This window comes from Chelonoidis abingdonii, chromosome 2, assembly GCF_003597395.2.
Source record: "Chelonoidis abingdonii isolate Lonesome George chromosome 2, CheloAbing_2.0, whole genome shotgun sequence".
NCBI lineage: Eukaryota > Metazoa > Chordata > Testudines > Testudinidae > Chelonoidis > Chelonoidis abingdonii.
This window is the reverse complement of record NC_133770.1, coordinates 100,634,358-100,649,951: the sequence shown is the minus strand read 5'-3', so window position 1 is coordinate 100,649,951 and position 15,594 is coordinate 100,634,358. Positions and strand designations below refer to the sequence as shown.

The 15,594-nt window shown below is 42.1% G+C and overlaps 2 protein-coding genes across 4 annotated transcripts in view; one reads left to right on the top strand and one right to left on the bottom strand.

The window, feature by feature from the left end:
• Nucleotides 1-15,594, bottom strand: part of VOPP1 (VOPP1 WW domain binding protein) — a 201,796-nt gene that overhangs the window by 77,479 nt on the left and 108,723 nt on the right. Inside the window, exon 2 of one of the 3 annotated variants that reach the window (XM_032793477.2) lies at nucleotides 15,295-15,431. The exons of the other annotated variants lie outside the window; for them this stretch is intronic. Within the exon in view, the coding sequence (XP_032649368.1) occupies nucleotides 15,295-15,345 (51 nt within the window). The 5' untranslated portion in view covers nucleotides 15,346-15,431. The remainder of the gene's footprint in view (nucleotides 1-15,294; nucleotides 15,432-15,594) is intronic. 3 annotated transcript variants of the gene reach the window in all.
• The window catches only part of EGFR (epidermal growth factor receptor), a 516,130-nt gene that overhangs the window by 455,333 nt on the left and 45,203 nt on the right, over nucleotides 1-15,594 (top strand). The window lies entirely within an intron of this gene.

Here is a 15,594-nt window from a genome sequence, read left to right as displayed (position 1 = left end):
CCAAGCCACGTTCACTTATGTGAAGTCACAACTGCAGAGAGAGAAGAAAGCAGCTGTAAGAGAAGATGACTGGAAGGAGCATCAGGAGCAAGCGAGGGAGTAGAAGGAAATGAGATCAGAGCTGTAGGCAGAGGTAGAATTCTGTTGTAGCTTGAAGGTGAAGATAAACAACTTAAATTTGAGACAGTAAGATGAGAAGCCAATAAAGGGATTAAAGGCAGCCAAGGGACATGGCTGAAGTGATGAAGAAAATAACACCTTTAGCTGCAGTGTTTTAGTTTAAAAAGAAAAAGAAACATGAGAAGAATGAAGGTCAGAAAAGAGCAGATTCCAATAGTCGAGGCAAGAATTGTAACAAGGATCGCAGCACTTAGAACTCAGGTTCTAAGATGAGAGTCAGGAACTAAGGAAACTCAGTGCCATCACCTGTCTACAATCCCTGATTTCTTTGCTCAAAAATTCTGCTAGCTCTCCCCACCCCATGACCCCAACTTCTGTTCCTATGTGTCTTCTCCCCCCAGCTACTTCTCAGGGCTGGTCTACGCTGGGAACTTACATTGGCATAATATCTATCGGGGGTGTGAAAAATCCACACCCGAGAGATGTAGCTATGCCGACCTAATCCCCAGTGTAGACAGCGCTAGCTTAACAGAAGAAGAATAGCTACTGCCTCTCAAGGAGGTGGATTAGCTACACCAACAGGAGAACCCCTCCTGTAGGCATAGGTAGGGTCTACACTGAAGCACTGCAGCTGTGCCACTATAGTGTTTCAAATGCAGACAAGCCCTAGGACTGAGAGGATAAACCTGGCAGTGGAGAGAGGCAGGTAGGAGGTGAGACTGGGTACAACATTATCTGAAGCCCTCCTCAAATCTGTGACAACAACCTGCCAAGCCTATGAAGATCTGGACCCAGCCCTTGGTTTGAGGTACAGGCCAGTCAACAACAGACTCCACCCTTTGGAGCTCAGGACAAATGTGTTCTCCCCTAATGTCCTTTTACAGTTATTCCTGTTGAACTACTCTTGTATAGCCTGGAGCTTTAAGAGACTTTGTTGCACTGAATCCATCCTGCATTTGAAATTCTCTCTAAACCTGGTTACATATTCAGTTATGGGCTCTCTCCTTCATTCCAGGTCCACCTCGCAGGAATCCCTAATAAGATACAGGGGCCCTCTGATCTTTCTCCCATGCAGGAGATCAAACGAGGTAAATCCTGTGGACTCTCGGGGTACTCACTTGCAAGCAAATAATAGATATAGCAGTGATACATTCCAATCTCCCACTCTCCTGCCCACATACATTCTTAGCATGAACTTGACCATTTGCCTCTGAGTAGTAAGGGGCAGATTTTAACTATTTTACCCCCACTTCTTCCACAACTCTCTCAATATCAGGGACGTGATAGCTGACCCTCTATCCAACAGGATTTCTTCTGGAAAACACCCACTGATTAATGTAGTGAACTGTGCATCTGCCACTGTTCCAATTTCCACGGTTGACTTGGCGACTGCCTCTGGATATCTAGTGACAAATCAACTACCACTAATATGTATCTTTTCCCATTTCTGGACAGCCTGGAAAATGGCAGTATGAAATCCATAACGACCCTGTGGAATGCTTCTTTATTTACACATAAAGGCTGCAACAGAGCCTTGCTGATACTGGTAGGTTTCTCCTGCTTCTGACATAAGCCACGTGCCTTACGATAGGTCTTTACCAAATCCTGAATATGGGGCCAACAAATGTTTTTCTTAAGTCTCTCAAAACTTCTTTCCCTCTCCCAGTGACCAGCAAATGGACGATCATGTGCCAAACTTAATAGCTCTGCACTTTTTGGGCACCACAAGCTGCCTGTAGAGCTCTCCAGTGAGCCTGGTCTCATTCTCCTGCACAAAGAACTCACCACTGCTTTCCTCATTGGGCACATGCCTGTGCTAGGGCCCTGTAATGATGACTCCCACAAAGGGATTGGTTCTGCGGAGGGGCATGCTTGGAATCACACTGCCTTCTCCTTTTCCCAGGGATAAACGGGGGGCTCTCTTCACACCAGGCTTCTGCTTCTCTCTCTGGGTTTTGTGCTCACTGAACGGTCTGGCCTGGATATAGGAGTCAGCAATATCTGCTGCTTCCTGTATAGTGGCAAGGAATTTATCCCTGACTGCCACTGACTTCTTCAGTACTAAGAAAACATTCCTGTGCGAAGAGATAAAACAACTGGTCAGAATCCTCTACCCCTTTGTCTACCTTTTCATTAAATCACACATTCTCTACACAGTCTCAATGACTTTCACATTTCAGTGTCTCCCCCACATCCATCTCATTAAACTCCTGCAGCATTTTACCAGACAAGGTAGAGATTGGCTTGGGTACTCTCTTTTCCTCTGGAACTTTTCGCAGCTCACATACTCTTTCAAAAGTGATGAGATACTTCTCAATACAATCTGTCTCTCTGTATGCTGGCTGGCTGACTCTTGGGGAATATTACCCATGGGCTAAGGGTTCAGCTTTTGTAAGGCCAGTATGGTCAGGGCATAGTGCCTCTTTTTTCTTTAGCTTCAATTTCTGCTATCCTCTCATAGTGCTCACACTCTCTGTTTCTGCTAATTCCAGCTTGTGAAGGTCTGTCCTGGCCTCATCCAGGTCCACGGGTGTCACACTGGTGGTGGTATTAGGCAGATTTCCGGAGTCTTTAAGCACACTCAGGGAGTTTGGCTGTCCTTTGTGATGCCTGTCAGATTCCATGAGGAGGGTTTTCAACCCTTGCATATATCTTCTGTGGCAAATAAGCAGCACTCTGCACACAACTCTTCCAGCTGCTTCTTGATGGGCTTAATATACAGTTATCTGCTCATCCTGCCTTTTCTGCTGCTCTGTTTCCTTTCCTAAAATAAAACAAACTGTAACATTTCTTTCCCTATTTCTAACTTTCCCTCTCTTTGATCTCTCACTCACCGATGTACAAGTGCGTGGTGTGTGGTTAGCTAGCAAACAAGGTAACAGATCCTGCCATCTACACCACTGTGACTGTGCTTGAGGCAGCCAGGACTGTGAGTCACCTTGTATTCCCTACTTCCAGTAAGAGAGTCTTTCCTGTGATGTCTGTTTGCCAGCTCTCTCACACCACCAGCCACTCAAGCACTCCCCTACAGCTATGCCAACCCTGACTTTGCCTTGCAGGTTAACAATAGGTGCACCCCAATCCTTGAGTGCCCCCCCTGTGATATCCAGCCCCTGACCACTTACAGAAATCCCAGATCCTCTGCCCTCAAAGGAACAGAACACCCCAGTTTACGAGTCTGACCTTAAATCACAACTCCTGTATAATGCACAGCACTTGTGAATACTTATAAAAAACCAAAAGCAGTTTTATTTCACAGGGAGAATAGAAATTCTACTCTAAACAAGACAGTGGTGGAAACAAATGGTTACAATAAAAAACAAAATAAAAAAACATGAACCTGGGACTGCACTTACCAATAGTTACCTTTCCTATCTAATAAAATAGGCTCCCCCACTACCACACACACAAAGTTAAGTCTGTTGCAGGGATGGCTGGCTTCATAGGAATCAGGATCCAACTTTTCATGAGAACGTCCCTGCTCCCCAAGGATTCTCCTCAGTGAAAGGATTCAGGGGCTCTTCCCCCCTCCTCTGTTATACTGATATAGTCTTTCGTCTCTATTCACAGACAGGGCAAACCAGTCTGTTGTAATGTTTCTTTTTCACTCCAAATGCTTTTTATTGTTTGCAGTTGTCTCTGATGGTTTGCCGCTAATAGTCTGAGGATGAAGACAATTAAGCCTTGCATTACTTCACCAGCTCACCAGGGAAAGGGTGACAACTCCCTCTTGCATGTGTGGGCCATCATGAGATACATTATCCCCAGTGACTAACTTTTATATCAAGCTCCTAAAGCATACTTTCAATATAGTCAATTATTCCTTAAATATTACCCATACATACATCTTGCAATGATTATGAGCCTTAGTAAGTTATGAGCTGTAGATACCTTACATGTTACCCCTCCTGGATAAATACCCTGTAAGACATGGGTTTGGTGTCAGGGTTAGCTCTAGGTTTTTTGCCGCCCCAAGCTAAAAACAAAAACAAAAAACCTCAGAGAGTGCCCAGAATGCTGCCCCTGAAATTGTGCTGCCCCAAGCACGTGCTTGGTTTGCTGGTGCCTAGAGCTGGTCCTGTTTGGGGTAGTGACTTAGTCAAGTCTGAGATGAGAGTTGTTTGCAAGAACAGGGGGCCCTCTTTGCCAAAGAGTCCCTGTGTCACGACATGTAAAACAGAACTGATACCTAGGCAAATCTGCAAGAGAAAGAGGAAAGCTCCCCAACACTCTGTGAGGCAAAGCAGGTTTTCTTGTCCTTCCAGGGATTTCAACTACACATCCTCTTAAACTTTCATGTGGCTGGAAGCCTCGGAAATGACAAGATTCCAAGAGTTAATTGAAAAAACCAGTAGAAACTAATGAGCAATATGATTTTAAACTTGATTGTATAAGATTTGAGCCAGATAGGATCCTACCAGACAAAGATACAATAGCTGAACAACACATTTGGCCTGTTAGAATGCTACCCACACTACAATGCACCGGAGTAAATATGCCCTAATAATCTGACACTATGAATTTTGTCCTATGCTTTGGCATTCCACCCAAAGTTTACAGAAATTAAGCATTGTGTATATAAAAGAAATAAATGCACATTCACAAATTATTCTTAGCATTTACCAGGGACTTGCTTACAGAATCGCTTTGTTACATAATCTCTTTTACATAATCACTACAATGCAATTCTACTTATACAACGTTAATCACAACCAGGGAGCACACAACTGTTTAAAATAACTCTCTCTCACTCAAGCGAATTGTTTTAACTGTTCTGCAGATCTGGCAGGAGACATTAGGTGCAGAAAAGAAGAACTGATTCACGAATGCCTCGGCGTTCTAGCAGTGGTGCTATAAATAAATTAATGTAGTTGGTTTGATTTTGGGGCAAACACCAGTGCACTGAAAAACAGACGTGAATCTGTACAATACACACAGTGCACAGTTCACTTTGCAACAGGTCAAATCCTGAGAAGTGCTGAGGCCCTGCTGAGCACTCACAATTCTTAGCAGTCAATAGGTTTTGCAGCTGCTCAGCACCTCTCAGCTGGTTTGTTCCAAGATCAGCAGAGTCAATGGGAGTCTCTCCACTGATCTTAATAGAATTTGGATGAGACCCAGGATTAGGGCACCAATAAAATCAGGAGGTCAAGATTACTGAGGAATTAAACTTAATCCAAATGCCCTTGATACTGCAGGACCCTTGTGGAATCTATGTTTAGGAATCACCATATAAAACTGTAAAGGTAATAGGCTGAGGGCTCCTGTAGCCTTTGTTAAAAGTTAAAAGCTCGTAATGAGGGGGAAATATATGCATCATATTTGATCAGTAAATTTTATCTGTCAGAAGGTTTGATGCATTTTACAATAGGCCTCATATAGTACATATTATAATATGTCCCTTATTGAGATTTCAAAATTTCCACAGTCTTCTGGTAAAAGTGTATGCATCTGTAAACAATCTGCATAATAATAACTGCCTACTCACTGAATATTGCTAGGCTTAATGAACTAACATTTGTCCAACACACTGAGATCCTGGCATGAAAGATGCTGTCTGCTGTGGGTCAGAATCACTGTAGTCAATAAGAGCTTTGGGTGCTGAAGGTCTGTGGGATCATGGTATATAATAATGCTTAGTACTTTTCATGTACAGATCTCAAAGCACTGTACAAAGAAAAATATCACTTAATCCATGTTAACAGATGGGGAAACTGAAGCAAATGACTTGCCCAAGTCACACAGTAGGTCAGTGGCAGAGCCAAGGCTAGAATCCCGTGCCCTATTCACTGACTCATGCTGCTTGCCTGCGAGTATGAATCATAATGCAACTATTGAAAGCCAGGGACTAACAGTAACAGGTACCCTCTGCACCATTATCACCCAACCTGTTGCAATTTGTGATCCCTAGCAGATATCCTTTTGGGGATCGATAGTTAATTGAACATTCGGTATAGCTAGCGGTTGTGTTAGACTTTTAAAAAATAGATTTTTAAACCTCAGATTTACTAATGAAAACATAAGAGAGACACTTGGCTGAAAATATCAGAGTAGCATGCTAATGGTCAGAACCTACTCTCAGTAACTTCCATGTAACCCGATCAAAGTCAATGGGGTTACACAGGTGCATCTGCAGGCAGAATTTGAAACCCAATACTCCATCTCCTTCAATGTTTCGGTCCTCAGGTCCTTGCTGTCCTGAGTGCAGTACAGCCCCTAGCTGGAAACTCAAGCTCACAGAAGGCCAACAGTGAGTTTCTGGATCTCATTTCACTGGGATGGGGTTGATTATCTTTAGTGATGGGAAAGTCAGATTCCCCTGGGGGCATGAAAGAAAACTCTTGCTTGAGTCATCCTGCACTGATCTTGCATCAACAGCTAATGCTTTCTTAAAGCCACCAGGCACAATGAAACTGCAAAGAAACAAGAGTCTGAACTGACTTTCTACATTTGCAAAAAGGCTTCAAGGAGGATGGGAGGGAGGGAGAGAGAAAGGAAATTTATCAAGAGAAAGACTTTCAATTATATTACTTTCTGTCTGTTGAATGAGTTTGGCAGTTTCAGTCTAACCACCCATAGACAATGTGGAGCTCACAAAACCCCCAAACACAGCTGACCCCTATTGGCAATTCTCGCAGAGAGACAGCCTAAAAATTAAAAAAGCCATGTATACTAAAATACTTGCCCTTCCTAGAGGTGGTTCTTGTAGGTCAGAGTGGAAGCACGTTGGCAGGGCAACATGGAGAGGCCTGTGGTGCGGATAACCATGCCCTTATTTTGCTGGGGATAGTCTTTAAGCTGCAGAGCCGAACCTTTCATTATGGTCTCCATACCCATCCCTGTTTCTTCATTTTTTGTCTCTCAAACACTTAAATACTGAGCTCTGCAGCAGGCCTGTCCCTGCAGGGGCGGCTCCAGGCACCAGCATGCCAAGCGTGTGCCTGGGGCGGCAAGCCACGGGGGGTGCCCTGTCGGTCGCCGCGAGGGTGGCAGATTGCCTTCGGCGGCATGCCTGCAGAGGGTCCGCTGGTCCCGAGGCTTCGGCAGACCTCCCGCAGGCGTGCCGCTGAATCCGCGGGACCGGGGACCTCCCACAGGCATGCCGCCAAAGGCAGCCTGCCTGCCGTGCTTGGGACAGCAAAATATCTAGAGCCGCCCCTGTGTCCCTGTTCTGGAGGGTTCTGTTCATTATCCCAAGATTTTAATGGGCTGGGAAGGACTACCTCCACGTTGGCACAAAATATATTACTTTAAGGCAGGTAAAATCATTCTGTTTCAGTGGGAGTTTGGGGTGGGTAAGAAATGTAGGATCAGAGCCAGTGCTTCTACCTTTGTTTCTTTCCACGCGAAACTTGAGGGAGAGGGAGCCATTTTCAAAGTGGTGGGCAGCAATTTAGCTGCAATATGTCCATTAACACCAGAAGCAGGAGGGCAGGCAAATAATCGCACAGCACTTTGAAAACTCACTCCCATGGATTCAGAGATGTTTTTCCTTTCTGGAAATAATAATTTTTTTTGAAATGTTATCAACTGGGATTGTTCTGGAGAATACAATCTGTCAAATTAAGCAAGCATATTTTCTACAGAAACTCATAACATCCATTATTTTTCTAAACGGAGAAACGAGATGCTTAGAGAGAGCGACAGTATAGCGGAGGATGGTGGTCAGAATGTGTATTAGTAAATGTGTGTTTTTGTTGCTGCTGTTCAGCATTGATGAACAATGTCTGCTTTCACTGTCCTGAAGCCTTGGAATGCAGTGCCTGATTGTTTCCTCCCTGGATTCAGTCCCCTTGGCTGTAAAACAGCAGTGCGACTCAGTGGATGGGGCCCTGGGTTCTATTCCTGACTCTGTCACTGACAGTGCGTGAAGGTAGGCAAACCATTCAGCCAGTCCGTGCCTCAGTTTCCTCTTCTGTAACATGGAAAGGATAACTCTTACCCAGCCTTTGAGACCTGTAGACGGGAAAACTGTTCTCATTATTAACCAAAGCAATCGGCAAAATTGTAAGAATGATCAAAAGAAACCTTGCAGATCTCAAACACCAAACAGTCTGGACCACCTTCAGCCAGGCATAAGGTTATTCTATTAGCAGAAGTAGTATGTGTGTCAGTATTGTGGTAGCACTTATGCCTCACGCTGCCCTGAAGCCTCACAGGCTGCTAATCCTGACCTTTCCACAATGCTACACCATTGGTGCTGGGCATCTGGTTTCTTATGCAGCCTTACAAGGTTGCTTAAGAAAAAGAATCAGTGCAAGTTTCCCTTATTCAAACTTCATGTTCTGACTGAGACTCAAAAACAAGCCCATGGGACTATTGAAGAACTATGCCATAGGAATGCTGGGACCAGAATCAGACCCTAGTTGTAGTCGAGAATTGTGATTCTAAATCCTTTCCATCTTGCAATCACTATCAGAGCCCTTTCCTATCTAGCTGGTGTCTTGTCAGGACCCCTCTCTCATTATGCAGGAAGTGAGGCCCAGAGAGGTCACCAGAACCCCTGCTCTAAGTACTGAGGGACAAGGGGTAAGCGATGTGAGAAGAATAAACACCACTCTGGAAAAGTTAACTTATTTAAAGGTGACTTGCAGTGGAAAGCAAGAATTGGATTTGTGCTCCTTTTCACTCATTTATAGTATATGAAGAAGGCTTCAGTGATGCTCATCTGCCCTCTCCCCACCTACTGCAAAAAAGTAGGATTTTTTTCTATTACAATCATAGATCTTGTCTGTTTTATAACTAGGTAAGATGACTTGGAAAGTAGGGGAAATTATTAAACCTAAAGAGATTGAAAGCTGGGCCATTAAGAGGAAGAGATTATTAATCAGACAGTTTAAAATTTTGTATTTTGTTAACAGCTATTTAACGTTAATGCTTAATACACAATTGGTAGTAAGGACATCTTTCTTAAAGATTCAGTATCTCTGCCCCTTCAGTTATGGTGTGAAAAAGCTGTCTGTGTGTACTGAGTCATCCAAAACCAGATCCAAAAAAACTAGAGAAGCCCAAACTTGACATTCCTGATAGTCCCAAGATAACACAGGCAGGAAAAAAATATTAAACTCCTCACTATTCAGACCTCCATTATCTCCCCTTGCCACTTTTTGGCAGGACACCTTTCAAAGTTCAGGGCCTGGAAAACCCTGGCCTTGGAGTATTATTTTTTAAAACCAATAAAAAATTTGTCCCCCAAAAAGACAATTTTGAAACTTAGAGGTACATTAATTATAAAAAAAATCCTGAGGTTTTGAAAACGTTGCTAAAGATCTTTGAAGTCACCGTAATAAACTACAACTTCACAAAAAGGCTCCTGCGTGCTGGAAGAATGGAGAAGACAGGCTGTATTGCCACAGACACAAAACACAATATTAAACTGATAAGTGCATGCAAACTATGGGAATCTCCATCAGCTAAGTGGGAAGTAAGAAGAGCAAAAGGGGGTCAGAGAGAGAAAGTGCGACTTCTCTTTATAGAAAGCATGATGACAAGTACTAAGTATTTGTGAGAGCTCTCTATAAAAAACCAACTCAGTGATATAACAAAACAAAAAACCCCACACAGTAAAGAAAACTCACAGCAGGCATATCCACTGGGGACTAATTCCCCAACCTCTCCGTACAGCAGGCAAATGGTTCTCAAGAACCTCTCTCTTGTTTCTAAGGTACCACTAGTGCAATTAACATGGAAATGTTCTCACTGACAATAATAAAGGGGCTCAGTGTGCAGCCTGAAGCCACCTGCCTGTAAGTCACCGCAGATCTTGCTGCTGTCCAGAGACAAGGGAGACTTGGCTCCTGCCAGCCCTGGTTGTATCACAAAACAATAAGTCATACTAAGCGGCTCTCTTCCTTCACTCTGTGTGGCCACAGCTACTTTCCAACCAACAGCAAGAGAGAAAGGAGACACAGAAAATAATTTTCATGCTTCTGAGCCCCTGTGCATCTTGAAACAAACAGATGAGAAAGGTTCAGTGGACACATCTGCAGTAACATTCTCCATCACATGGTAAAGGTGTTATGTTATGTAGGACAAATGGACAGAAAAATGCTCTTGGCAGTCCTTTTTAGTGGGTTGTGCATGTGAAGCATCCCTTCCCCCCGCCCCACATGCTGCCAACCACAGGTAAAGCTTCTTATCCACGTGATTTTAATAGACCATGGTTAATATCAGTGGTCTTTTATTGACCATCACTTGTCATGGAGATCACACACACCATTTAATGAGTACAAACAATGAGAACTTTGTGGTTTTAAAAAACCCAAACCTTAAGAACTCTGCCTGTATCTAAATGGACCAAAGGGCTTTTAGACTAGTTTGTTTGCCTTTGCTTACATTTTTGTTCACATAAAGGGAGGTAAAGAAGTTTTATGAACAGCCTGAACTATTAAGTTTACCTTATATCCTGGAATCCCATTTAAGTCTATGCAAAAAATGAGACAGCAATTACACAAATGGAAAGAAGCTTGCAATTTGTGCTTTTTTTATTTTGGATTTTACTTACAGTTAAAACAATTTGATCAGGAAATTATGTCTGTTCCCTTGTTCTCAAAAAAAGAATACTTTGTTCTTCTTTTAGTCTACCTTTCATCGGACGATCTCTACGTATTCATCAAAGATTGATTAATTTAACCTCACCATACATCTATCAAGTAGACATAGCGTGTATCATTCATCATACATATTTTACAGAGGCCGAACCTAACGTACACAGAGGCCAGCGCTTACATTTTCAGAAGCACTCACGCATTGTGACGGCCTCCATTTTTGGATGGCCAATTTAAGACACTTACAACTTGCTTTCCACTCACACTTTCAGCTGTCCACAGTGTGACCCGCAAGTGCTCAGCTGGTCTGAAAAATAAGGCACTAGGCGATCTCGTGTTGATCATCCAACTGAAGCATCTAAATTTAGAGGACACTTTTGAAAATTTAGACGACACAGCAGACTACCTGCAGAATTGGGAATAGTATACGTAGATCCTGTGAGCCACCTACAGAACCTCCCCTCTGCATAGTGTTGTGACTAACATAATACCCTTTAGCAAAAGTAGATCCTAAAATGTTCAATTCAATCTTCCTCATCAATGATTTCAAGCTTCAGAAAGACAATGGCTGGGCCTGCTGCAGAGGTTGACATGAACACCCGTCCTGAGAAATAATCCACAAGTATATGTTGTACCCTTACTTTGGCTGGCAGAAGGTCTAATTTAACCAAGGGGGTTTTCAACAGTGTCCTAAAGGCAGTGACTTGTTATTAAAATAATGTTTTGAATATATAGAGCACCTGCCCCAAAGCCATTGGGTGTCTAAAAAATAAAGGCAGGGTAACACAATACATTCCAGAACTGGCAAACAAATATTCCCATTAGACCCACTTTCCATCCCTCTATAAAGCTGACCCACAAGACTAAAACAAACAAAACAAAGGACTGTTACAAGGGTCACAGCTGCAGCAATAGATAATATGATTGGCTATATAAATGCCCCCACAGCTCATGGACTTCCAGAGTGCTTTTTGGAAAAAAGGCAGGATTTTTGAGACACAAGGACCTCTGCATAGCGCATACTGCTACTGTGGCACAAAACTGACTCTTGACTAACCGAGTTCATTGTTAAAAGAAAGAAAAACGTACATTTAACAATGTTCATTTACTTGATGTGGGATCCTAAAGTACCTGTGCAGCTATCTGCCTTACGGTTTTGCACTTCCATCCACCACTGTAGTGTCTGAGTGACTTCCCCATTAAATAGACAGTCAATAATAAGTCATTCGAGCCCAGACCCATTGATTGCAATGGAAGTTAGAAGCCTAAATACCTTTGTGGATCCTTGAAATCTCTGGCTCTTCTCTCATTTGGGGTTCTAGAAATCTCAGCTTAGAGCAGAGTTCCTTGTTTGTTTTACTTTTTCAGATGAAGAGTCAGTGATTGATGTTGTAAGTGTCTCTCTAGTTATGGTGGGAACCCTTTGTCAAATAGGAAAACCTCTGAATTAACTGTCCATCCCCACCATATCTGCTTGCAATAAATTTCCATGAGAAATACATTTCAAGCCCTGCTATACAGAGCACCATGGTCCTGCGAACAGCACAGAGAGCCAGGAATTTAATGTGTTCTAATCTCTACTCTGACACTGACCTCTCTCACTAGCCTCGGGCAAGTCATTTAACCTCTGTCTCAATTTCTCCCTCTAAAATGGAAACAACAACAACATCTGTCTCACTGGAGTGTTGCGAGGTTAATGAATTAGCTAACTTTAACTTTGGAGAACATCTAGAGATATTTAAGAAGATATAGGTCTAGTATCCGAGGTTGAATTTAATATATATTTGTTTGTAATCACGCTGTGTTTTTTGGATTGCCTAAATATAAATATTATTTAGATATAGAAATGTTTTATTTTGGGTATATTTTATGCTATTTAAGCAAATAAATAAAATACTTTATATGTTAATGGTTGTAAAGTGCTTTGACAATAATCAATTCTAAGTATTTATTTTTATTACAGTTACTTCTATTGTGGTAATGGCCTGGGAATCCCAAAAAGTCAGAATGAAAAAAAGCATAACACAGCTAACACTACTTTAAATATTAAATCAGTTCATGTGGAAGCTGCAACCTGGATAAAATAATCATGTAGCAAGTCAATCTCATGCACCAGTCATAAAGCAGTCAGTGCACCTTACCACAGATTTCAGAAGTTTCACTCAAAAAAACCCATCACATTTCTTTGATGCAGTGGTTTATGCTCAACAGTTCTTAAACTTGAGCCTTTTTTCTACATGCTATTATGGATAACAATTTACAATACATTTTATTTCTACAGCACCTAATGTATAAAAATATCCTGAGCTTTACAACACAAATCCAGATGGCAAAACAAACATACCAGATTAAAAGAACAACTAAAATCAGTATAAAACCTTAAATAAAATCAATATGAAGGTATATCCAAAGAGGATTTATGCAAATTATGTTTCCAACCACACCAAATCTTTCCCAACATAACATGGATTACAGACCAAAGACATCTAATCAAATAGATCTTGCATGTGCAAAACCTCCCACATTTTCTGATGAACAATTCCCTTTCTGGTTTATTTTATTGCTTGTCTTCAAGTCTGTTTCCTCTTATTCACATTTTGCCTCTTGTTCTTTATAGTGAATTTTTGCAGAGTCCAGAGTTATCATGGAAGGCACTGGACCAGATTCACAGCTGGTGAAAAAGGCACAACCCAGTTAATTTGAATAGAATTAAATCCACTAATACCAATGTGATTTTGTCCATCCCTGTCCCATTTTCTTCCCTTAAGTGTGACAATTATGGATGGCATAACAGCCAATATTCCAGGAATAGTTCATCTAAGTGGGTGGCATAAACCTAAAAAGAAAGAACACGGATTCTAAAAATATCCATTTCCTGAAACACTGTATCATTATGTAAATACTAGTAGTTTTCCAATCAGTTTTCTCAGTTTTATCTTTTTGCAACAACCATATTCCTTCTCTAAACTATCCAGCACAGAGAACTACATTTCTACATTTCCAAAGCTTTAAACTACCAGTCAGCATCCAAAGGGTCAAGTGTTCAAAAAGCACATTAAAGTAAACCACTTGAGTCTTCTGGAAGTCAATGAAATACACTGTACCGGGAAGTACTTGATAAGGAAGAGACTGAAGTGCATTGGCAAAGTTGTGAAGGTGGAGCTCACACATGGCAACATGCCTGCAGCAAGTCTGGTTCACATCAGTATAATGCCATGCTTTTAGGTGCACTGAATTCAACCCCAAACGTCAAAACAAGAAATGAGAGTACAGCTGATCTTTTTATTAAAAGCCTGTGGATCTCACTCCTGTAAAGTTACCCTACCAGCTCTGTGATATAAGTACACGGCCTAAAATAACTTTTTTAAATTAACATAGGGAAAAAAGTGCAGTTTTTCTGTTGTAACTGCTAGAGCCAAATGTGAAACTACCCAAATCACCCAGGAAGTCTAAAATAGAGTGTTCTTCACTCTCTCCGGCCTGTTCATTCTGATGCCACTATTGGCAACCGTCCATTTTATATAATACATTTCATCAACAAAAGGGCACCAGTCCAAGAACTGGATACATCTTCCAGTCCAATCCTAGCTGAAATCTGCTCATTCCCACAAGGGTGAATCTGTGCTCCATTTAACACCTAGCTAAGAAGCTAACCAACCCAAAGTGCTTCAAGGCAAGATAGAGTTCAACAGTTAGTGTTCCAGACTACGTGTCTGTTAGTGAACCAATTCCAACACAAGAATAATGTATAAATGAAATTGCAGCATACAGCTGAATACTAATAATTATAAAACATTAGTTCTTAGAGCTTCTAAATTGCCCATTTTGTATAGCCAAGAATAGTTTCATTTGCCCATAACTATCACCAAACCAGTACTCCCTGTATCCTCTCCTTCCCATCAACACCCTGTTGCACCTCCCTGAGAACTAGCACACTCAGTCCTACAAAATCAAATCAGTCAAGTCAGCATAGAAAATATTTTTACATCAGCCCCACTACAAAGCTGCTTTTTTAAGTTTTTCGGATGCCCATGGGAGTTTTCCATGGCTCCTAGGGGACTGAAAGCTTTTTCTTTCCCCATCTGTACAGTTATAGCTTCTGAGCGTCATTAATATTTGACTACAGACAAATTTCTCTCTCAAAAGGTTAATGTTCCCCTCTACTGGGGGAAAAAAAATACACAACAGCACAAGAAAGGAGGGAAAGAAAGATGTGGGACGGGTGATCCAGAGTGAGAAAAATGAATCCGGAATCTCAAACTACCCATTCAAAAATCAGAAATGAAAATGTATTCAAGGTCTCCAAGGCTGACAGCACAAAATATATTATAGCCTTGATCTTTAGAGGGGAAAAAGGAAGAGATGTAATATACACACATAGGGGGAATCCCAGGTTGTGGGGGGAGGGAGAGACAAGGCCAGATTTGGGGTAGACATGACCACACAGATCCACTTTCTGCACTAAGTGATTTGCCATCATTTAAAAAGTAATCAGACCAATCTCTGAATACGTAAATGCCATGAGTAATAATAAGATTTTTTTAATATATCACCAGAAAATCTATTTGCAAACAACAGAAGAATATTTATTACATTAAGATATATATATTTCTATCTTCAATCTTACCTCCAGAAACAAGGAGAGCAGGAATATGACCCACTGCTGGAAATGGTTCATTTCGCCTCTTCTTTCTGTATCCTTATTTTCTCAGATGTACATGAAAGCTCTCAGCAGAGCAAGCCCCATCACTGACACTGGGGGGGCTGGAAGGGGGGCAAGAAGAGGATCAAGGGGTGAACATGGTGAGGGCGACACCCAGGGGCTATGCCCTGATTGGGTGGGTCTGGGGGGAGGAGGAGCAGTGCACAGGCAGAGGGATCCCCTGGCTAGGGGGAGACAAGGAGAGAGGGCGAGCCACGCCCACCC